General features: G+C 43.4%; 2 protein-coding genes and 1 pseudogene across 3 annotated transcripts; 1 reads left to right on the top strand and 2 right to left on the bottom strand.

The window, feature by feature from the left end:
• Positions 1-2489, bottom strand: LOC120665440 (NAC domain-containing protein 35-like). 2 transcript variants are annotated; one of them, XM_039945008.1, is made up of 3 exons: positions 2037-2489; positions 1604-1881; positions 1-908 (listed from the first exon to the last, which is right to left on the bottom strand). In XM_039945008.1, exons 1-3 carry the CDS (start codon positions 2311-2313, stop codon positions 243-245), a joined length of 1221 nt encoding a protein of 406 aa, XP_039800942.1. In that variant the 5' UTR covers positions 2314-2489; the 3' UTR covers positions 1-242. The 2 variants fall into 2 exon arrangements, with proteins under 2 accessions (XP_039800942.1, XP_039800943.1); XM_039945009.1 differs by having other exon boundaries at positions 1-899; positions 2037-2487.
• Positions 2490-15356: 12867 nt separating this feature from the next.
• LOC120665438 lies at positions 15357-17641 on the bottom strand (annotated as a pseudogene).
• Positions 17642-18659: 1018 nt separating this feature from the next.
• On the top strand, positions 18660-23616 carry LOC120665439 (PHD finger protein ALFIN-LIKE 5). Its single transcript, XM_039945007.1, has 5 exons — positions 18660-18872; positions 18974-19006; positions 19638-19866; positions 22872-23001; positions 23066-23616. Exons 1-5 carry the CDS (start codon positions 18770-18772, stop codon positions 23339-23341), a joined length of 771 nt encoding a protein of 256 aa, XP_039800941.1. The 5' UTR covers positions 18660-18769; the 3' UTR covers positions 23342-23616.
• The last annotated feature ends 705 nt before the right edge of the window (positions 23617-24321 follow it).

Here is a 24321-nt window from a genome sequence, read left to right as displayed (position 1 = left end):
AGAATGAAGAATCGGGAGTGAATTATTAAACTGGCATGCTGATGCTGATTTTTAAAGTGATCTCATTATGCTTACAAACCAACTATCTTCAGTTCCTGAAAAATCCATTTAGAATTCTTGATATATATACTAATTAACTGACATGCATTTGTAATCTCTGTCCACTGATTGAAGGGTATATATATATAAGTTAGCCTACACTGATGGCAGGTTTTCAGAACTTAACAGTGAGTTATTTGGGCTCACTTAAAACCAGAGGCATTGTAATCTCGTGCTGTCGTGTCAGGGACCGGCGGGTTCCAGTCCCAGCTGAGCTTGTCAGTGACAGAAGGCAGTGGCAGCACCATTGGCAGCGCGCCGAGCGGCGTCATTTGTGGCATTGGCGGCGGTGGCGCGGGCATCAAGGGGAGGAAGTGGCTGGGGCAGGGACCAACCAGCGTGCTCAGCTCATCGATGGGCCTTGAGCTGCCGGCCATAGGCGCAGCGCCGGCGGCCATGTTGAGCAGTGAGTACGTGGAGGAGGGGATGATGGCCGCCGCGCCCTGTGCCCGTTGCGGCGCTGCCGCTGTTGATCTTATCGTCGCCGCCGGCGCGTACGTGCATGGCCTTGGGGGAGGCACAAGCGGCGGCGCAGTTTGCAAGGTGACCACTTGGTGGTCCATGATGGGCGCCGGCGGTGAGGCAGACGAGCATTCCCCTTGGAGTAGATGGAAGCTGCTGAGCTGCTGCGTCGGTGACAGTGGCGTGGAAGACGGTGAGGATCCATGCCGACCGGTCGGCATGCTGGTGCGGGAGGAGATCCGCCGCCCGGAGGAAGTCTGCTGGGTACTGGAGGATGACTGCCCATGGCCATCGTCGATGCCAGATCGCTTGTAGACGCGGCAGAGCGAGATCTCGGACTGTATCATCTCACCGTCAGAAGAATAAATGGTCAGCATCCATTTTTCATGGAAAGAAAAGGAAAAAACGTATATACAAACTGAAGAATCATCAGTAGCAAACATCAGAGGACACCAGTTCATAGACCAAAAAAACACATAGAGATTAAGCTTAGAGTATGCATGAATTTTAAGATCATCAAGCAGCACATCAACTACTCGTCAAAAAAGACAACTGTGAGATGAGTTGAGAACTTGAGATAGGAGGGATAATTGAGTGTTGCAATTAATAAGTTCAGATCAGAGTATTCTGCGAATGGAAATCAATGACTTCAGCTTGCAAAGATGAAAGATCTTGCAGAATCTAGAGAACATGGTATCTAGCTAGGAGGGTAACTCTAGATTGTAGCTTTTGTACATGTCCGGTGGTTCTCAAATGTGTGTAGAAAAGAAGAGGGGACCAAAAAAGCGTACCCTAGCTTGTATAGATCTGAAAAGAAAAGGAATACTGGAATAGGCATCTCGCATATTCATAAAAATCATGCGACCAAAGTAAAAGCACCGAACGAAAAGCAGATCTCAAATGATTGGTAATTAACCGCGCCACATAAAAAACTTCTTTTGGAATTTGGGGGCAACAATCGAGCAAGAACCCTGCAAATGCATATATATTGAGCGAGCTTATGGAAACCCTAATCTTTTAGGGGATTCCGGGCTTAATTCACCTTGGGGGTCAAGGGGTCAGCGTCGGTTGCCGGCGGTGGGAGGCGGTACTCGTTCATGATCCAGCTGCTGCGGACGCCCTTGGGGGCCTTGCCGGAGTAGAAGACGAGCGTCTTCTTGAGCCCGATGGGGCGGTTGTTCTCGCCGCGGATCATCCGGTCGGCGCCCGTAGCCTTCCAGTACCCCGACGCCGTCACCCGGTTTGGCCGGTCGCCGTTCCGGTACTTGCGGTCCCTCGGGACGTAGAAGAACCACTCCTTCCCGCCCATCACCGCCATTGCTGCGCCGCCGCCGAGCAATCGAGAGCACAGCCACAAGTGATTACAGAGAATTAATTAGTACAGATCGATCGAGATTCGAGGCTAAAAGAGGCCAGGCGAGCTGAGCAAGCATACAAGCAGCTTGGAGATGCATGCGCTGCTTATTGATTATTACCGGGGAGCTCCCATGGGTCGAAACGGTAGAGGTCGAGGAAGGCGATGAGCTCGACGTTGAAGCGCTTGCCCTCCACCTTGCGCCGGAGGTAGAACTCGATCAGCTCCTCCTCCGTGGGGTGGAACCGGAACCCCGGCATCACGACGTCGTTGTCGTGCGCGTCTCCGCCGCCACCGCCACCGCGCGCCGCCGCCTCGCTGCTCCCCTCCCCTCCTCCAGCTGCTGCCTCAATAACGGTGTCGACGGCGCCCTGCCCGTCCTCGAGGTCTCTGCTCATGGCATAGCGCGCGCCGGAAGCGACGGCGACCGAGGGGCCGGCCGGGGGAGCTAGGGCAACGCCGATGAGGGAAGCACGCCGGCCGCGGCGCGCTGCGGAGGAGGCGGAGAATTTGGGGGAGCGAGGGAGGCGAGTGGGAGGAGAGGATAAGAGAGTGCCTGCACGATTGATGAAATGAAATGGTGCATGATATATACTGGAGTGGAGGTTTTGCTTGCTTGCTTGCCCACACCCACTTGACGACGGCGGCTACCGCCTTAATTTCTACCTCTGCTGGAACTGTTTGTACAGTTTGACAGTTTGTTATATATATACGTATATGTATATATGTGGCTGCAATGATAAACGTAGATTTGGTAATAAATTGTATCATTTTCTGTTGACAGTGTTGGCGCGTCTTGCTTATTTAATGAGATGGAAGGCTTTGTTTGGATCCAAATGCTAATGGATACATAGCAGTGCCAAACTTTAGCGCTAGTCTATCCAAACGGAAGTGCTAATGGAATGAGTTAGACTTTAGCCAAGACTCAAAGCTTTAGCATATGTATAGTGAATATATGCCAAAGTTTAGCACTCAACTTTAACACATCCAAACATGCCCCTATGAATTTTTCCGAGGCTAATGAGGTGGGGCATCTTGCTAGGTAGATGAGATTAACTCATTGTTTTGCTAGCTATGGCATTGATATATGTTGGATGAGAGTGGAGTCCTATATGATTTTTTGTTAAAATTTGAATAAAATCTTGTGAATAGTACAGCCTAGATTCCCATGTCCAACAAGCCCTGATGGTGCTATGGAGAGAACCTTTAATTTTTAGGAAGAAGTGGCCACCAAAGTGTAGGACCTCAAGCAGCTATGACATACTACAACGAGCGGCTGGGTTTGGTGGTGCAAATTGTACACAAGACCTTTGTATACATGGTCCCTACGAGTAGAAGGAAAGGGACTGCGTGGTGGAATTAAAGAGAGAAAGAAACTGGCCAAGATGAGTCCCTCTTTGGGCGGCTGCCTCATCCAGGCCTCTGACGTGGATGTCTCTTGTAATTTTCGTCCGAACATTCTGGTCACCTTAGCTTGGTTTCCTGGTCTTCGTCTTTCTCTATAGCATCTTCTCAAATCCTTAATGAAAAGAAAACATTTCTTTGACGCTACCAAAACACTTATATTTATCTTTCAGAAACGTACAGTAACTATTGGACAGAATACATTTGCATCATGCATGTTGTATTCCATTTGCTTTGTTCTTTTGCTCATTTCCTAGAAACCGTATTGATATTTTTTAACTATGTCCATTAATCAAATTTCATTACAATTGCCTCCATGAATATCATATTATTAGATTACTCATTCAAAAATGGATAGAAGCAAAACAAAAATTATTAACGCGCTAGCATAGATTTGTAAAAAAATAGTCAGAAGTGCTTCAATAATAAAAACATCAATAGTGAAAATAAATATGCTCCAATTATGCAGGGCCGAAGCCATATTGTCAGAAGAGTCAGATCTAGAAGAAGATGCATGGCAGGATGGACTGATAGAAGAAAAAGGTCAGATTTGTTGAGGAATGGAGAAGACTGACAATTTCTGAATTGGTACATGTGGGACAGGGCAGCTCATATATGTGAAAGGGTACAGTGGTCCCCATGCACAAAGCAAAGCCTGAGTGCACTCACTCATTCTGGCAATATTCGCTATGTTCGCTTGGCTATGGCTGATGGCTGGTGCTGATTTGTTATGAGAGAAAGGTACTGCTGACTGATTGGTAGCTGGTGGCTGGTGCTGATTTAGTATGAGAGAACAGTACTGCTAGCTGGTTGACTGACAAACCAAGCGAACACAGCGATTAATACAGTGACAAGTATTCCAAAATGGCGTGCCTCCTGAGAGAAGGACCAGACATTATGAAATGGAAAACGACTTGTTTGGAAAGACCATCTGCTAATACTGCATGATTTTTGTGTCGCATTCAATTTACATTTTTGAATCCTTCCATAAAAGAAATATTATATCGCAACCATTGGGTTCAGGTATTACACTTGTGAAAACATTTAGAAAATTTTAATCACTTTTTAACTTGTGTATACAATTTTTTTAGCTAATGCGATAAAATATGGTCATGTGGCCATATGGATTGATCGTTTTTAGTCTTTACCTCTGAGATGTATAGTGCATTATATTAGTGCTTTTAATGGAGAGGGGGCTGAGAAACAAGATACTAGTAATGCTATATCTGCACAATAGTTTCGCCAAAAAAGAACTTCCCAACTTACGTGTTGACGTGGGTAGCCACACAACCATGCACCATGTGAAATTAACATTTCGATTTGTAATCAAATAAGCATGGTTAATCAGCATGTAAGTAAAGATATATTATGAAAGTATATTTAATAAAGAATCTAGTTATACTTATTTTGTATCATAAATGTTAATAATTTATCGTATAAAGTTAATCAAACTATGTTTTGACTCTTCGAAAAAGTTGGAATGGCTTACAATTTGGAACGAAGGGAGTAGCATGGTTCATGAACCCATTTTTGTGAAGAAGCATGATGGGCCGGGCATAGTACATGCCAATCTAGCTATATTTAAGCCTCTTGTTTAAAATCTTAGCTATGTTATATATTCACTCTTGAATAAGAACAACACCTTAAATTACTTATTAGCCTCTAGTGACAAAGCATCAGACAGCACTGTCTTTTTATGAACTAACAGCACGTACGCATACGCAGCTAGCTAGCTACACAATATAGCCGACAGAATATACAACAACATGCCCATCTCCGTCAAGTAGTATAGGCTATAGAGCAGAGAAAGGAGAGGCATAAGAGACGACGGTTTTTCACAAGTAGCGCAGGAGATCCTGTACTCTGGTGCGTGTACGCAAGGAGCCCGTGACTGACCTTGATCGTCTTATGGATCATAGCTCACACGTACATCGATCGCAGCGACAGCTCTTCAGTTCAGAAAAAAAAAAATACACCGATGAATTGGATATCACTGGTCCATCAAACTGCGCTTCTGCTCATACTAATACTTTTAAGAGAAATATATAATTACTAAAAATGTGCATAATGTGGGACCCATACTAACTGAAATTTTTCATTTTATGCTCTCCTGTCTATTCATATTCTGACAAAATACTCATATAAATATTTGTTTATATTTATCTGACTGCGATACACATCATTTGTCAATTATCTATATGTCTTTTCAATTCCTATTCATAGTTTTTCCTTTTACATGTCGCACCTCCATTTCTATTTCATAGGTGTTTAGTTAAAAATAGGGGCTTTGGTGTTCTTACCCCTTTTTCGAAGTGAAATAGTGATTTTGCCATTACTCTGAATGTTTCTCCAATTTATTTATATTATTTTAGTTGACATTCAACTAACAGGGTTAAAACCAGAGGCAAACGATGCCTTCGTTTTTAAAAAGTAGGGGTTGAAAAAATAAGAATAAAATCACAATTTAAGTTTGAAATATGGGCAAAGAACAGCAAATCAGGGGCACCGATGACATAAGTCAATATAAGATTTTGTCCGTAGATATACATACCATAGAAACGCAATACTCCTAATGAATTAAAATAGCCAAAAACAATAATATTCTCTCCAAAAATTATCATTCAAAATATCCTCACAAGTATTATATCCAATGAATAAGGTTAGCTTTTTGGTGATGCCCCCCAACTAACATGCCACCAACATTTATGGTGCAATAAACGGAGGTCGCGCATTTATAGGAGGTAGACCGAGGCCTTTGTCTACAATTCACGTAAATAGTCTCCACAAAATTTCTAAAATGGTAATTATATTTTAGACAAATGTATGGAACGTGGCACCATATTAAGCCATAGTTCGTGATTTTGGTAATTGTGTGACAACATAATCATAGAACTAACAAATTATCAAGTGAATGATCTTAGGTGCCAAGGATAAAGTATAAAGTCCTAGCAAAATAGAAATGAAGAAAGAACTCAAACAAATATCGAATTGGATGAATTTTGCAGAAAATAGGGTATCGGTTGAACCGATGGTGTCAAAGTTCAACGGGTCGGTGCATCAATAGTTGTTTTGGTGATCAAGTGGAAAGAAGCTAAGTAAGCACTGGTTGAACCTACGGCATGCAAATTGCATGCATTGGACGGTGCAATGCTGGAGCAAGTGAAAAAGCTCAACTGCACCGGTTAAACCGACAAGTCAACAAGTGGTGTCAATGCATTGGTCTGACCATCGTCCAGAGAGCATGTCAAGCTGCACGTGAACAAGCCTTTAGGACCGGTTAAACCGACACCCTGTCGCTACTATCGTCGGTGCATCCACATAAGCAACAGGCGCCTGTCAGAAGTTCAATGGCTAGCTCGGACTGTGTGCGACAGGTTAAACTGATCCATGAACCGACAGTATGTGCAGTTTTGGCATAACGGCTAGTAATGGCTATGAGTGAATCTCTAGCCTATATAATGCCTCACCCGAGTCATTTGAAGATATTGGAGTTGAGAGAAGTCACGTACACCCTGAAGAACATCTCCATGCCACAAGAGTGTCAACTGATCACATCTATAGGTTGGGCACAAACTTTGAAAGTGTCAGTGCTAGAATTAGCTTTTGAGAGAGTGGGAAAGCAAGGTGTTGCTGCCTTGTGCACCGCTTCTAGAGTGAACCACAACTTGTATCTTGGTGTGCCGGCCCCTTGGAGCTTTGATGGCTCGTCGGCAAGTCTTCGACCCTCCAGCTTGGTGTGGAACGGCGACAAAGACTTTGTGCAGGGAAACGAGGGTCTCCATCCTTTATGGAGAAGCTCCTTAATAGAAAGCGGGATCAAGTTGACCAGAAACTTGGCATGAACCTTGGTTCCTAGCCTTTATGGCAAGTTAAGGGTTCCCGGAAGAAACTTGGTGGCCGAGAAGTGGTACTTTTGATTGAGTGTTTTAACAACATGGGCTAGGGGTGGCTGCTTAGTGCCTAATGATACCACGGGATACACTTAGTTTACTTCCGCTCATCCCCTCCATTACGTTTTCACAATTCTTACTTACAACTTGTGTGCCTTAACTTCTTAGAGTAGCTTTAACCTAGGATTGTCTATAGATTGCAAAATTTGTTTTGGGACGAGGGTTCCATACTAGTTGAATCATAGTTGCACATGTAGATAATATATGTTTTAGTTTATGTTTTGCGCAAAATAGATTTAAATAGATTGAGGTATAGGTTAAGGTTTTTAGTTGTCGAATTCTTATCTTTCCTTTTTTAGACTACGAGCACCGGTTTCTTTCAATAAATATCATCGGTCATCTACGGAAAATATGTAAAGGTAACTACTACTATTTTAATTGTAATCTGAATAATGTTTCTAAGTGTGGAAACAAATCGCCAAAGAACGCACCAGCTCTCGTTTCCAAAGTTAGTATCAGCACTCAGCACAGGCACACGAGTACGGTGGTCGGATCGGTTTCCATTAATTCCCGTATTACCCCACTGCACGTACGTGAAAGACGACGCCTGATCTGAGATCTGAGCAGCTGGTATTCTGGTAAGGTTAGCTCGTTCGTTCGTTTGTCCTATTCTGCCCGGATGAGGCTATGCGCAGAGTCGCACTCTAACCATTGCAGGGCAGTGGTACGTCACGCACAAGCGTGCAGCGCTGACAGCCCGGAACAAGTGTTGGCTACCTCTGACAGGTCAAACCCATGCACGAAGCACGAGCGCATGGGGACATGTGCGGGCATTTTGTCCAAATCATGCATGTGACTGTAATGTGGGGAAGGGGGGAGTGGACCGAGGAGAATCGACAACATAGGGTGTGTTTGGATCCAAGAGCTAGAGCTATTTTTAATTTAAAATAGTCTAAAATAGTTTAAAATCTCCAAATTTGAGGGCTAGTTTTTGGCTATTTGCGAATAGCCTATCTCAAAAAACTATCCCACCCAAGGGTGATTATCTGAGCTATTTTAGGTGGAGCACACCATAGCAAGAAATGTAATAGGGCTCCAATGATTGAAAAAATGTGCTTTTAATGCTACATAGCTCTTGGATCTAAACATGTCAATTGCTATTTTATTGGAGGGTTATTTGCTTGAGCTAATTAGCTCTAACCCAAATAGCTCTAGCTCTTGGATCCAAACACAGTCATGGAGGTGCTAGGTGTTGACTTTTGCTCACCCGATCGATCGGCTGTTACCTCTGCAATCGATCTTGTCGGCTTGTCATTGTACGGTAAGAACGTCTCTAAACATTAGCTAAATCTCAATTTTATATTACCATTTAGTTATCTGTTTAGCTAGTCTTCCCTCTTCATATATCCGTATTATCCAACAATTAGCCATCAGACCTTTTTTTTTCATCCCCACCGCCCATCCATGACCTCCTCTCTTGGCTCCTCATTCTGCTCCTCGCATGGCCGTGACGCGTGACGGCGGAGACGGTGGACACGCTGCGGTAGGGGAAGTCACTGCTACGTCGGCATCTGGTACCACGGGATGGTGGGATCCCAAGCAGGGTTCACCTTTTCGTTTTTTTACCGAATCCCGCCAACTGCCGGAAACGAAATTTCGGCCGAAATTTCGCCGAAATTCGCTAATTCCGAACGGAAAGAGAATTCAAATTCAAAAAATGAAATTTCGGTGAATTCCGACCGAAATTTCGGTGATTTCGACCGAAATTCGGTGATTTCCGACCGGAAAATGATGTCAGTTGTGATTTTTCTACTGTTCCCGAGGTCAAATGAAAAACTTTTGAATACCAACTTTGTTCATTTTTTCGAGATCTACAACTTTTGTTTCAGGAACTTTTTCATTTGAGCAATGGTTTTAAAGTTATTTAATTATTTCAAAAACTACCAATTAAAAGTCTTGTCATTTCATGTGACAACTTCCATTTTCTCTCTTAGGCCTCAACTAGACTTTTATTATTCTTGTTATTGCGGATATGCCTATAAAATTTCAGAGATATTGGTTGATCTAATTGAAAGTTGTTTTAAATTCGGGACAAACATGATTTGAATCGGTTATCAATTCATGTGACAGTATTTGAATTTTTTTTTGGATTCAATTTGTATAGAGAATTGTTAAAGCATTCTGAAAAGGTGTGCTTTCCTACTTCGTTAACTCTCATGGCAACTCAAATTCTACCTCATTAGACTACAAATAACCTTGTTTTCAACTAAAATGCAATTTTAGCCTATCAAATGATCTTAGATTTGAGTGTGTTCTAGTCCTATTTGCTCAGAAGAACACCTAGTTTTTAATCATATTTTTCCAAATTTTTTATAAATATTTTTGAATTTTTAAATTTCAAAACGAAAAATGGCGAAAAGTACCGAAATTTCACTTCCCGGCTACTAGCGAAAACGAAATTTTCACCGAAATTTCGGCGAAATTTCGCCGAAAAGGTGAACCCTGATCCCAAGTGGCCCTCTCGCTCATGGAAATCGGTGAGCTCCAGGTCCTCGACGGCACGGCGGCCAATGGCACGGCCGTGCCGCTGCTGCTCTGGTCCTCCAACACCTCGCGGGCCGCGCGCGCGGGGGCTACTACGTGTGTTTATTTCCAAAATTTCTCTCTGTAAACTTCACTATTCATCTATCACATTAAATCTTTTGCCTTATGTATAAAGTATTAAATATAGATAAATAAAAAAACTAATTGCATAGTTTTGATGTACACGACGAGACGAATTTTTTGAGACTAGTTAGGTCATAGTAGGACAACAATTAGCATAAACAAACGAAAAATACTATAGTGTACTACAGTGTCCGATGTGACTCTTTTTACCGCTTTTACGAATCTAAACACAGCCTACGTGCGTCTATCCAGGACTCCGGCAGCCTCCAGTGCGCAACGCGGTGGATATCGAGAATAGCAATACGGAGAGTCTGTTGGATGGTAACTTTTTCTCTTTTTTCCTTTTTTACCTATCCAACCAAATTTAGCTAGTCCATTGAAAATACTCTTACACTTGCACATCTCTCTCCGCTCACAATTATTCTAACTACTATAGAAAATATTTTCAGGGGCGAGCAAAACACTATCAATTATTCTAACTACTATAGAAAATACTTTCAGGGGCGAGCAAAACACTATCTGCAGGGGAGAGTGCGGTACCAACTCCTGCTTTTTGCAGCAACAAATAGTTGTTTACAGGAGCGGATAACGTGTCCACCTCTGTAAATATATTTTAAAGGGCCCCTAGAAATACTATTTCAGCGGGTCATGTCATGACCCGTCCCTAGAAATGCTATTTTCATGGACAGATCCTACAAATTAAATTCTAAAAAATAAAAAAATTGAAAATAGCAAAATAAAAATAAAAATATCCGAACCAATTGGCCACCACCAGAAGCCTTTTTTACTATACAGTTACATTTTTTTATAAAATATACACATTTGCATTAACCAGGGTACCTTGTTTCCACCCCACTACACATTCATTTAGGGCAGCTCCAGTGTGTTTCAAAATTGAATAGTAGTCTCTTGAAATCAAACTTTGCACACTGCGGTCGTCGAATAGTGGGAATCAAAACTCAAAATTGGATTCTAAACTCGATTCGACTCTTGAGAATGAAGTAATATTTTCTAAACAAGCGACGACGAATCAATGCATACGTGATCCCCTAGGCAGCACGGGTAAGAACCTTGAAGGAGCTGGGCCGCCAGAGGTTGAGAAGAGAGAAATCGAGTGTGGACCACCAATTGCTGATTTTTACACTATTGAGGTCAAACCGGAGGCAAATTTGATTTCGGCGGGCCCGATAGTTAGTTTCAAATCGAACCAGCACTGGAGTTGCCCTTATGACTCTATAAGGTATAAGGTATGTCATTCTTTTGTATTAATTCTGAAATCAATTTTTGGGGTAGGTCATACTCCTACCTGCTCCAACAAATACATTTTCAGGTAGTATTATAATAGTATAGCATTGCTATTTGTTACAATGTACTAGTGTAACAAAAAATACTGAATAGATTTGTGTTTCAAAGAATATGCCAATAACCATATGTGACCAAAAGGAGAAGTTCATTTTCTTACAAATATTAAAAATTATCTTGGAAGGATAATGTATTGCATTATGGGAGCACTTTTCGACAACGGGAATGGGAGATGACCGGTAAGCCAGATGCTTCGCGAACCACTGGTAGATTTCATTGCACATAAATTACCCTTGTTAAGAGATGCCCTCGGATATCATTGATGACCAATAGCTTTGATAGTAATGGCTTACTAATAGCCCATCCATTCAGTATACACAGAGCAAACAATGGTATAGCAATGAACAATGGAATGGTACTTGGAAAAATAGTCCGAATAATTTCGATAGTAGTTCCATGAACAATCTTTTGCGTGATTGGATTAGTTTGCTCGTTAAAATGCCATGAAGTGTGAACCAACATTCCTGCCGCTATTTTTAATAGTTAGACATGAGAAAATGGACTTTTGTTTTTTTTAATTTGAAACAAGAACGAGAGAATTATCGTGTGTTTTGACAAGGATGTATATATGCTAAATAATTTTTTTGGAACAAAATATAAGCCACATTATGTGAGCACTCATATTGCACATAACTTTTGCTCTATTCTCTTGGATCAGTTTAATCTAGTGCCAAAATTACTCTCTTTGCTGCTAATGTATGGCAAGCATTCATAGAGAGGTAATCTTTCTAACTTCGACCATCAAATTAGGAAGAAGTATTTAGATCAATCCAATAGACACATAGTATTGAATGATTTGTCTTGAAAATATTATCAAAAAGGAAAACATCCAAATTACTCCATGTTGGCATTTCTTAGCGTCATCACTAGGGGTGTGTTAATTCCCCTGGTAACGGCGCAAGGAAAATGCTATTGGTATATCTCAACGTATACAAAAGGATCTGCAAGCTACCGTTGTAGCATTTCACCCATGAGTATTCATGGTTATCATTATTTATATTTTTCTAAAGAATGGCATGATCTAAAGAGTTTACTAGGTACATAATCAAGACATCATGAACAAATCATAAACAAGTAATAGACTATCTTTCATACAGGGTAAGCTTATATAAAGATGATAAATAGGGGTAAGGTGACACACACACACACAAGCCAATATCAAGAATAAAGAATAACGAATAAACCAAAAGTTAGCGGGAACAAAGGCATAAAAGGGGTTGCCCTAGTGGTATCTACTCAAGATTAACAAGGGCTATACAACACAAGGTTAGATTAGCATTAAGCATTCAACAGCAGAGAGGTTGCCCAGTAGTAGTCTGCCAGCAACTTGGAACAACACTTTAGACTCCCACTCCACATCAAATGCGAGGGACTACAAAGGACACACATGGCTATCACCACCTGTCGCCCACCCCTAAGACTATGGGATGCAGTCATGTTCGATGCATCCCTCGTGCCCAGAGCACCTTGCTTGTGTACAAGATCACTACTCTAGCCCCCACCCCCAACCCCACCATCATGTTGGACAGGCATAGAGCATTGAGCAAGCCCGAGAGAGCACACCAAACAGATATTGAGACTTAAGACTAAGCTAAACAAGGTTATATAACTTAAGGAAGCATAAGACATGGTATAACATACTATCAAGATAGCAAGATAACCATGAATCAGCTCTATATTCATAGTAGAGTGACGACAAGTAGAATACAAAGCCATACCGAGAGCCGATGATTGCTCAACGACTCCGAGGATGACTTGGATTCACTAAAAAAGATGACTAGCCTAGCTCCACTAACCTAAGGATTACAAGTCACAAGTGTAGAGAGGGAGAGAGGCTTCAAGTGTGGTGTGTGTTGAATAAGAGGGCTCCTCCTCCTCCTTTTATACCCTTCAAGGGCAGTTCCTGGTGGAGATAAATATGGAAACATTCGTAACCGACGTAGGAATGGTAGTGGTTGTCTTTCCACCAAAGTGCATCGCCGGGGAGGTGACCAGGTTTAGCCGACCCAGGGGGTCGGCCTACCCCTGTTGGCCCTCCTAGCAACTACCTTCACGTGGGAGTCTCGCAGGTTGGTCCATATCTTGATTCTCTATGTTTGCCACCTTAATATATGTCAGTTTGGCCCGCCATATGGGTCCTCTCTAAGTGTGATGCAGCATGGGATCTTCTGTGTAGTTTGTCCGCGTGTTCTGCATGTTTTCATCTTATTTTGAACTTTGTAAGCTGAAATGGTCAAATATACAACTATATCTATGGAGCTAGGTTAGTGATACATATATATGAGTAAGTAAGGTCATTCTTCTATTTACAGAGGCACAATTGACGGTCATATTTTACATTTAAGGACCGGCAACACTCCCCTCAAGTATCGTTAAATTCCGGATAACTCCCTAAACTATTTCTTGGTTCAATTTACCTCTAAACTATGTCATTTGATCCAATTTACCCCTTAGTAAGATTAATCCTTTTTATTTATCCATGCGCAAGAGAAGTCTTGAGTTAAAATTTTAAGATGATATCAGATGTCATAACATATTTTAGAAAAATATGTCAAGAATTTTTCATCATTATTTTGATAGGATATGATATTTAATAATAAATTAACCCTTATGATGCAAATTTATAGAAAAATAATGATGAAAATTCCTAATATACTTTTTTGACATACAATGTAATGCCCACTAAAACCATGCAAAATCTTAAATTCAGATACTTGTTTGTGGAGAAAAAATTGTATTCTTTTGGAAAAATCAAATTGTATTAGGAGGTAAATTAAACTAAATACCATAGTTTAGAGGTTAAATTGAACCAAAAGATAGTTAAGAGGTTATCCGGATTTTTGCTATACTTGTGGGAGTAATTTTTTTTCCTATGAAAATACTATGTTAATGCTCCAGCAAAACCATGGTACATACACAGGAGGATATATTCAATTCTATCGGTGAGGTGGGTACATGACGCATGCATGTGTAGCTAGCTTCCTCTCATCAACTTACTCCGCGTAACGCCCCGTTCCAGCTGTTCCCATGCATGACCGACCGGTGGGCCGTGCTCATCCCATAACTGGCAGTTAATACCGGCGGTGAGGCCGTTCTCTCGCCGCCACCGCCGGCGGCCCCCCACTCAATATTGCAAGCTCGGTGGCCGATCGATGCGTCGCTAGCTGCGCGTGCGCGGGGCCGACCGCCGACGACGACCGAGATCATGATCAACCACGCTGATTAGAAAACCGTATGGTGTCTGTGGTCGTCGCCGTCATTTGACGTCCACGCATGCTTGGACCTTGGACTAGTTGACCGGAGCCGGCTGACTTGTGGGGTTGACTTTTCTCCCAGCTTGGGTAAAAAAAAAAGACTCTTCTTCCCAGCTGACTTGTGGTGCCTCATCACGAGTCACGGCCGTCAAAAGGATGCCGCCACCATCTGCTCACAAAGAAAAGGAGTATTCTTTTCGCTAGTCTGAAATGTTGGTGACGTAACGTTGCGTGGTGGTCAACGTCTCTAGATGGCAGGCTCTTGTTTTTCTGAGAAAAAAGGAGTCTAATCTAGAATCTGGAAAATCGCGGAGCATGCGTATGGGCAACATCAACTCGTCTGATTTGTCTCAAAAACTCTCGAGGGAGAGATGGTTGCGGGTTTCTGGCCTAGCCCAGTAGCCCATTATTCGTTTCACCCAACATAAGGATCGATGTGGGCTAAGAACCTTGGTCCACGTAGCTCGGCCCACAGCACAGGCTGCGGCCGCCTAAACTTCTTGGGCCGTGTGCACAGTACGGAGCACCGGCACGGATCAAATTCCCCCTCACCGTGTCCTTCAACTTTGTCGACAAGAGAGAACGGGCTCATAGCCCAGTGGTGAGCGCTGCGGTTGTGCAGGCCACCCGCCTGAGTTCGATGCTCAGCATCGACACTCGGGTGTCTCACCGGGGCTTGCCCCTAATTTTGAGTAGTTTCTATTTGGATGGTTTTCAAACGCCTGCCTCTCACGCGTGGAGTCACAAAGGGACTGCAACGTGTCCGTCGCCTACGAAGTTTTGGAGGTTTCTAATGATCTCTAGAAGGACACGGTCTTCGTATCTGTGTGTAGTTGTAGATCTGCTTGTACATGTGTGGTGCGATTGTGGTGTGTAAGGTGGTACGTGCATATGTGTATAAACAGATGCTACAACCGTACTCAGATAAGAGGCGTCAAAAAAACTTTGTCGACACGAGCAACCAGAAGAGAAAAAATTTACATCCATAGTCAGTTCGTCGTCACCCGCGGCCCCGGCCCTCGGCGACTAGGCCGCCGCTACAGCCCCGGCCGCCTCGGCCGCGGGCGGCGGGAGGCCGTCGAGCCACGGGAGCAGCCTGTCGTGGACGAGGTCCGGGCGGTCGTCGTGCGGGCAGTGGCCGACGCCCTCCAGCATGTGGAGCGTCACGTTGGGGAGCTCCGACGGCAGCCTCGAGAAGAACTTCCCCACGGGCCCGTCGATTCGGGGTGAAGGGGTCCCGGTCGCCCCACAGCACCAGCACGGGCACGTCCGCCAGCCGCGGCATCAGCGCTATCGGGCTCGGCCCCGGCGGGCCGGTCACCGTCGACACGAACGCGTCCAGGGCGCCCTCCGTGTCGGCCGGCCCCCTTATGATCTGCGTGTGCGTGCTCATACTTTCAGAAAGTTTAGAAAAAAAAAAAAGCTTCATCAGAAATCATCGGCATGTGAGCCTTGGGCGCCCAATGCCAATGCGAATGGGGATGGATTCAGTGATCCCAAGTGATGAATTTTTGCAGAAACAGACGTAGCCTAGCTGGATGCTGAAGATCAAGAAACAGATGGAACATTAGGAGATACCCTTACCTCTACTAGTTCATCGTCCACGGCATCTTTGTTCCCGTAAACAGAGAGCAAGATGTCCTTCAGGTTGTCCCTGTTCAGTTCAGATTACCACAGAACAGGGTAAGTGCCAAACAGGTCAGATCAGAGGGAGCTGCGGTGCAGATCGGCATGCCTGTTTTTCACGCCGTTAAAGAGTGCCGATGCTATCGGCCGCTGGTTCAGCAGGAAGTCGATCAGCCAGAGCAGAGGCAGGACCAGCTTGATCCTCCAGTCATCGACGATCGCCTTGTTGTTCATGCCGCCGGCGCAGTTCAGCAGCACAAGCCCCCGGACAACGTCTCTGCTGGACTCTGCTCATCATTGCCAAGAGCAGATTCAATGTAGTAAGTATCATAGTTACGGAGTTTACGGAAATAGGATTTACTGACATGATGGGATTTTGGAACCTGAGGCGGCGATGACGCATGCAAGGCTCCCGACAGAGTTGCCGACGAGCACGGCGGGCCTCTTCACGACCTCCTCCAAGAAGTCCAAGATCAACTGCTTCACACAGCACACGGGCACCGTTGTTTTCTTTACATGAGACAAGTTGCTCTTTTGGCTGTGTTTAGTTCATGAATTTTTTTGGATTCGGGTACTGTAGCACTTTCATTGTTATTTGGTAATTAATGTCTAATTATGGACTAATTAGTCTTAAAAGATTCATCTCTTCATTTCCAGTTGAATTGTATAGTTAGTTATTTTTTTCAACTGCATTTAATACTCTATGTATGTGTCCGAAGATTCGATGTGACGGGGAATCTTGAAAATTTTTAGGAACTAAACATGGCCTTTGAAGCAATTGTTGGTGGATCAATTCAGTTCAAACATCAGGTACAGGATAGTGCGCCTCTGTTCATGCCTCAGACTGAAACCACAGTTTACCTCAGCCCATGTCTCCATCGTGTAAGAAAACCCAGCAGGCTTGTCCGAGGCGCCGAACCCCAGCAAATCGATCGCGTAGACGGTGTGGGATTCAGACAGCACCCCAATGTTCCTACCAACGAGCTGATCAATTAGCGATCATTGCAGGAGCTCGGCTAGTTCATCGGTCGAGCGCATCGCGCGGGCGCGCCAACGATCACGCGCGGAGCTCAGATTTCGTCAGGAAAGATCAAAGGCGGCTCACCTGCGCCAGTGCGCGACGGAGGCGCCGAAGCCGTGGACGAGCAGGACGGGCGGGCCCTGCCCCCTGGCGAGGTAGTTCACGCGCATCCCGCGCCACGTCCAGGTGGTGCAGCCCCGGCGCAGCTCCTCCAGGGACAGCGACGCCGCGGCGGGTGGAGCCGCCGCGCTGCTGGTGCCGCCGCTGCCGCCCGAGGCGCGCGTGACGAGGACGCGGTCCGCGGCTCTGGAGCTGAAACGGCCATGGGAAGAGGGCCGCGGGGAGAAGGGGAGCGAGGAGAGGCGGCGGCGGCGGCGCGGAGCTGTCGAAGCAGCTGCGGAGGAGAAGGAGAGGAGGCGGGGGTGGTTGGCGGCAAGGGCTGCCATATCCTCCGCCCCCTCGGCTCAGTGGTGGCGGGTGTTCCGTTTCTACGGTTGCTTTCTTGGCACGATCACGCGCGAGGGCGCCGCGTCTCCTTCACATACTCTACCTTTGGGCATCTGAAGCTTTTGAAAAATTCCTAGGTCGTAAATATACGGTATATGCGATGGTTGTACTCCATATTTAAGTATGTGTTTTCAGTTTCACTAGATGCACCTTATTTTGGTTTATTATAGTAGTATTTGATTTGCCATGAACTGATGGTCGTTTTGAGTGCAATGAATAGATGGCGATGCTGGTACAAAAGCTATTCCTTTTGTTTCCCATCCTGTCAGGCATACTTTTGAGAATCCTGGAAAAAGTTGTGTTAGCATTTATTTATGTTTTTTTTATTTGTATGATCACCATTGTTATGTTCACATCGGTAAATTATTTTCATACAGGCATACCTTATTTACTTAGTTAACTACATTCCATTAAATAACGTCTCCTCTCTTTTTTTTAAAAAAAATCAGACAATTACAAACCTCATAAAATGAATGACCTGTGGTCTGTTTGGCACCCCTCCAGTTCCGAACGGAGAATTTCCAAGTCCAAAATTCCATGAATCTAGAGAGTTGTTAGTACAATCATAGTATTCTAATAAACTATTTTATTTATAGTTTAGACTAAATACAGATACTTAAACTACTTTATTTACTTTATGATTTTAATAAAGTTGGAGTTGTGCCAATCAAGACATTGTAAGAAAAATGCCAACATGGAGAACAAATTAGGGGACCAAAAGTTCAAGGAAAAAAAGGGTAGCTAGACTGCTAGAGCTGCTGATACAAAAGCAGTCTTGATTACTGGACATTCATTCATGCCCAGCATAAAACCTCTCAAAACTCCCGCAGCTTTCAGCGTAAAACAAAACTTAAAAGAAATGCAAATTGGTTTCCTTGAAATACACGAGGCAAATGGTGACGGTGTTAACTTTTTTGGGAAAAGATATGATGACATACGCAGTCACTTGGGTAAAGAAAAAAAAACGATGGGCTCAAATCTCCCAGAAATGCCCGCAACTTTCTCCCAAATAAAACCTCACCCCTCCTGCGACTCTGCGACCCTGTCTCCTCCTCCCACCTCGCCTTCACACCTCCTTCCTCCCCTCGTCTCCGCCGCCGCCTCATCCTCGCCGGAACCCTAAATGGACCCCGGCGCCGGCGCGCACTACTCCGCCCGCACCGCGGAGGAGGTCTTCCGCGACTTCCGCGGCCGCCGCGCGGGCATGATCAAGGCTCTCACCACCGGTATGCTACCCGCCGCTGGCTCCCTTTTGCTCCGGATTTCGCCTGCCTGTCTGGCCGCTTCGCCGGTGCTGACGCGTTGCTTGTTTTGTTGGTTTGCGCAGATGTGGAGAAGGTCTACCAGCTCTGCGACCCCGGTGAGTCTGCTCGATCTCCTCGTGTGTAGGGTTTGGAGCCACCGACAGTCTCGTGGGTGCTAGGGTTCGGGCGTCCGGTTCCTGTGCTTGCTGTTCCGAAGCTAAATTTGGTGAATTTTCTGGTCGGGAATGGGAGCCCTATACTGGTCGCCGTTTTGAGGTTTCGGACTTTCGGTCAATGACGTAATGAGTTCGAGTGTGGTGAGCGATTGTAAGTGTAGATGGGGCGCAAGGTTGGATGGAATCCTCGAATTCGCTAGGATTTTACGGTTCTCATGCATTGATTAGCTCAACTTTGACTCGTGGTAGCCTTCACTGGAAAATGTTGGAATTTTAGGAAAATTCCAGTTTCTGGTGCTGAAGTCCTCAAATTAGACATGGTTGCTGTTTCTTTGTTCATTTTGTTTGCTTTTGCTTTTTAGCTGTTTCTACCATACTGCATAAAAGTGCAATCTAGGGTCATGAGCTATCATGTTTTGTTAAATGAGCACACCTTCATTTATCTTGTGTTTTAGTGCAGCCAATGTAGCTTTTTTTTTAACTTGCAAGCTCCTTGCACTCCATTGTGAATTTACGGAGTAATACAATACACGAGTCTTCTGTTTCTACTAATTCGGCTTTTTTGTAACAGAAAAGGAAAATTTATGCCTTTATGGCTACCCTAATGAAACATGGGAAGTAACTTTGCCAGCGGAGGAAGTTCCTCCGGAGATCCCTGAACCAGCTTTGGGAATAAACTTTGCTAGGGATGGCATGAATGAGAAGGATTGGTTGGCACTAGTAGCCGTCCACAGCGATTCCTGGTTACTAGCTGTTGCATTCTACTTTGCGGCCCGGTTTGGATTTGACAAAGAGGCAAGGTAATGATACAAAACATTTGAACGTTGCAGTGTCCTTCAAACATAATTTATGTATCTATGGTTTTGTGTAGTCTATTTGCTACATCTCCACAAATTTCATCGATGTTAGTGTTGACCAATAGATATGAAAGACATGCAAAATGAAATTCGGCATCGCTAACCTGTGACTCCCAAGTCTCACCTGTTTGGAATTTTTCATTGTGATTTCTCCTTTATTAAGGATCATTTTGATTCATAAATTAAAATTAGTGCTTGGTTGTTTAATTTGTGTTTCAATTCAAATATCATAGTTGAGTTGAAATCAGCCTCTTTCACAAAAAGGAAAAAAGAAGAAGAAAAAAACGAATTGGGGCCTGCAGTTCCACTATTTGGATTACAAAAGAATTGCAACAAGAATTACGATCCGAATCAATTGAGTTTTGTTTGCTAGCACATTTTGAATAATGTAAACTTGTACTGGGTATTGTTTGGGAAGAAGCTTAGCTGTGATTTGGTCGAACAGCATCATTAGCACTGGGAGGCCAGTGGTTCCAAGAACTGAGTTGTGCACCATGGGGAGGCCTAGGGAGGTGCCAGCAGCTATGATCCAGTTGAACGTGTGTTCATGCTGTTGATATATTTGCGGAAGAGGCCTCGCGGAGATGGACTAGCCAGAAGAGAGTAGAGGATGAAGGGGAGGGTGGTGGCAATGAGAGCACATCTGTGGTCACTAGGCACTAGCAATGAGGAAGAAACAGCACTGCCAATTAGGAAGAGGTATCATCAGATCTGAAGCCATGGAACGAGGTGAAGTAGTGGAATGATCGAGGGAACAGCTGCCACAGTGGTGGAAAGAGAGATTACAGTGAGTGCCAACCATGTTCGCAATAAGATGTAAGCCCTAATTTAGCAGACCACCTTAAGTGATTTCATTGTTTGGGTGGCTCTCTTAACTACATCTCTCTTGCTTGTTTTTTTCAATAAATAAAAAAAAACTGCACTGGCATCTTGGGGGTTTAGTGCTGCTTCCATGTGTTTGTTATCATATTTAAAAATAAGGTATTGATTAGATGCATACCATAGGTTTCAGATAGTGCATGCCCTGATTAACATATGAAGAACAAGGAACAGTTTATTGATTAACATGTAGTTTTTGTGTTGCATGTCCACTTCTATGGTTTTTATAGCACAGGAATACATTTGATTGCACTGCTCTGAGATTATTTATCTGTTATTAGTTTATTATATCCCTATAGTCCGATTTTATCTCTTTTAGCCACCTAGCCTGCCTAAATGCTAGGCGACACCATACCACCTAACCAGGCTACACGACACTGCCTTCACTATATCCCCCTAGTTCTTGTAGTTTTGGACATCAAGGCAGTATCCAGTTCACACCTTGACCATTAATTGTTTTATACTGAAAAGGGATAGTAAAATTTTATGACACGGAAGAAGTTTGATGATAAACCTACTAATATCATTTTCACACGGCAAAAACTGTACTCCATCCGTCCCATGAAAAGTGCAATTATGATATTAAAAAAAATCCCACAAAAGAGTGCAATCCTAGCAATAACGACCTGTCTTGTCCTCTCAAATATATCATTTATTAATTGACTATCTGCTTGTTGTAACTAACTCTGTTGAAATCAAACACCTTCCATGCCTAAATCAATGGGATTAAGACAAATACTAAGGGTAGTATGTGTCATTTGCCAATAACACTAATATGTCTAAAAAAACTAAGATTGTGCTCTTCATGGTATGGAGGGAGTAGTTTGTTCAGTTTTCTGTTTCCATTATTAACTATTGACTATTGAGTAGTCATTGCTGAGTAGCAGGAGGCAAGTTTTCTATTCTTGGAAGTTGGTTTGGAAGACCACAGTCCACGTGTTTTCAAGTTACGTTGATCTTTTCACATAGAGGCAAGTTATTGATTTCGTGGTACCCTAGGGGAAACAAAAGCGCTGACAATTTAGTGTCACTGTTGGAGCTAAATGTAGGGTTAAGTTCTGGGTTTGCTTTATTATATATATGCTGCTGGATGCAAGTACCATTTGTAAAAAAAAAGGAGGGGGGGGGGGTGTTACTCTTCATTGAAACAAAGCTATTCCCTGTTATCTCAGAAGCCACAACTAATGTACAAAACGTTTACTGCTGGGTTGCAGCATGTTGCTTTACTTTAGAATACATTTTCTTGGTTGCTTACTCAAAGACAACTTGGTAACTTTCGTAAGATGATTTTATAATTGAACAATATGCTAGTTGGCAAACATGAAAATATGTATCAAATCATTTGATGACCCTCCTTTGGACTGTGAAAGCATTAAACATACCAGATTTTCAGGTTTTGCCAACACCTTGGTCAAGAACTAGTAGCAAGTGGTTAAAACTGAACTTTACATTGCTGATGTAACACCCTTTCACTATTGCTAATTTGTGAAGTTCCCTGCACAACTCCAAGTCTTATTGTTTGGTACAAATCATAGAATTTTCTCGCTCTTGTTCTCCATCCTTTTTTTGAACCCCTTTGCTTTCGTTATACAAGCATATTGGGTTGGGAGCATTCATTCCACTTCACTTCCACTGTTCCACAAATCTGTTTTTGGGAGAGAAGCTAATAATTGACCACTTGAACAACTGTAACTATCTTATTACCTATTGGGTGGATTGGTACTGACCAGAATGGATATTTCCTTTTTTGCACCACTACAGTGGAATATGTGTTACTGAACATGTAATTGTAGGAAAATACATGGATGTGGAAATACGCAAGGACCAAGGTGTAAAAATAACTAACTGATAGGAAAAGGAATCTCTCAGGTTTTTGCTAACCGGTGGCTTAGCAGGATGTGGTCATGTAAAGGGCTCTTCAGTAAACATTATGCAGATTCTTGTAATGGATTCCAATACTGCTATCTGGGTTCCCTCAGTTCGGAGCATTCAGATTCCTATCAGTTTGAATAAAAAGTTCTCTGCTGCTATGGATGTTTGAAAACATGTGGTTTGTTTGTCTCTAACAGGAGGCGACTCTTCAACATGATAAATAACTTGCCAACGATATTTGAAGTAGTGACTGGGGCTGCTAAGAAACAAACCAAGGAGAAGGGCCCCAATAGTACCAGCAAAAGCAGCAAACCAAGCTCGAAAATGGTAAGTTTAGACACTTATCATACTGCCTTTCAGTATTAGCATAGCTAACGATCGTCTGTTTCAGCCATCAAGACCGGAATCTCATTCGAAAGCGACAAAAGTGGCGGCACCCCCCAAAGATGATGATGAGAGTGGTGAAGAATACGAGGAAGAGGAAGAGCGTGATAACACCCTATGTGGATCCTGCGGAACAAATGACGGTAAGGATGAGTTCTGGATCTGCTGCGACAGTTGCGAGCGGTGGTACCATGGCAAGTGTGTCAAGATCACACCTGCTCGAGCCGAGCATATCAAGCACTACAAGTGCCCAGATTGCAGCAACAAGAGGGCAAGAGCCTAGCAGCAAGCTCTGGAGACACCCGGGAGGGAAGCAAGTGCCAGAATCATCAATGCCTGCAGATATGGCCTAGCTGTCTAGCTTGTAGACTTGCTTTTCATTTCGAAGAATGCTGTTAATTCACTCCGTTGCCCCAGCAGCTCATATTGCTCGGGCTTAATTGTGTTCAATGTTTGAAACGGTTGTTGTAGTGATACCAGATTCTCTGGTGAGGCTGTCTTGCAGATGTGTCATAGACGTTCGTGAACTGAAAGACTTGAAAACTGACCGTTTCTCCACCGCTTGTTTCGTTCCAGCATCGCTTGTTGCGATGTTGCCATGCTTTCTGACCCTCGAAACCTTTTCATGAGTGTTATGCAAAAATTTCTTTGATGTTCTTGACCATACCTTGATACTCCATTTTTATGTCGTATTAGATTTGTCTTGAGTCAAACTTTACTAACTTTGATCGAGTCTATAAAAAAAATATAGCAACAATTATACTATCCAACATATATACTCCTATAGTACTATCAACATATACTTTACATATACTTTGGATTCAATGAAACAAATATGGTATTGTAAATGATATTATTTCTTTGGGAACGTATCTAAGTGCAAACCAACATCTTCATACAATTGTGCAAACTTCTAATCTAGATCACAGGATCAACATCTAAGGAGCATGTGTAAATTGAGTGATTTTATATTTAACCGTCCGTTTCTAATCACACTTTCACAAATCCCCTCCCAAATCTAATACGCCATGTAAATAAAAACAGAGGGACTAGAGCCTGCTTGCTTTGCTACCAATTTTGTCATGCCAAAATTATAGCATGCCAATAAGATTTTATTATCAATTGGTCATAGAAATTGGTATTGTGACCAAAATTTGGCAAGTTACTAGAAACCTCTTAAATCTAAGAGAGAAAAGAGTATTGGTTAGCACCAAACCAAATGAGTACCTAAATTTCTTGCTAACATTTTGGCATGCCCAGATT

The sequence above is a fragment of the Panicum virgatum genome, chromosome 3N (assembly GCF_016808335.1).
Source record: "Panicum virgatum strain AP13 chromosome 3N, P.virgatum_v5, whole genome shotgun sequence".
Classification (NCBI taxonomy): domain Eukaryota; kingdom Viridiplantae; phylum Streptophyta; class Magnoliopsida; order Poales; family Poaceae; genus Panicum; species Panicum virgatum.
Note: the sequence above shows the minus strand (reverse complement) of the source record. Positions and strands in the feature narration are given on the sequence as shown.

Excerpts from the sequence above, each read along its gene's own strand:
- LOC120665440 (XM_039945008.1), bottom strand. The coding sequence starts at position 2,313 with ATGAGCAGAGACCTCGAGGACGGGCAGGGCGCCGTCGACACCGTTATT. Across the intron at positions 1,882-2,036 it reads CGACCCATGGGAGCTCCCCG|CAATGGCGGTGATGGGCGGG; the intron begins GTAATAATCAAT and ends GCGGCGGCGCAG. Across the intron at positions 909-1,603 it reads CTGACCCCTTGACCCCCAAG|ATGATACAGTCCGAGATCTC; the intron begins GTGAATTAAGCC and ends TCTGACGGTGAG.
- LOC120665439 (XM_039945007.1), top strand. The coding sequence starts at position 18,770 with ATGGACCCCGGCGCCGGCGCGCACTACTCCGCCCGCACCGCGGAGGAG. Across the intron at positions 19,007-19,637 it reads CTACCAGCTCTGCGACCCCG|AAAAGGAAAATTTATGCCTT; the intron begins GTGAGTCTGCTC and ends TTTTTGTAACAG. Across the intron at positions 19,867-22,871 it reads GGATTTGACAAAGAGGCAAG|GAGGCGACTCTTCAACATGA; the intron begins GTAATGATACAA and ends TGTCTCTAACAG.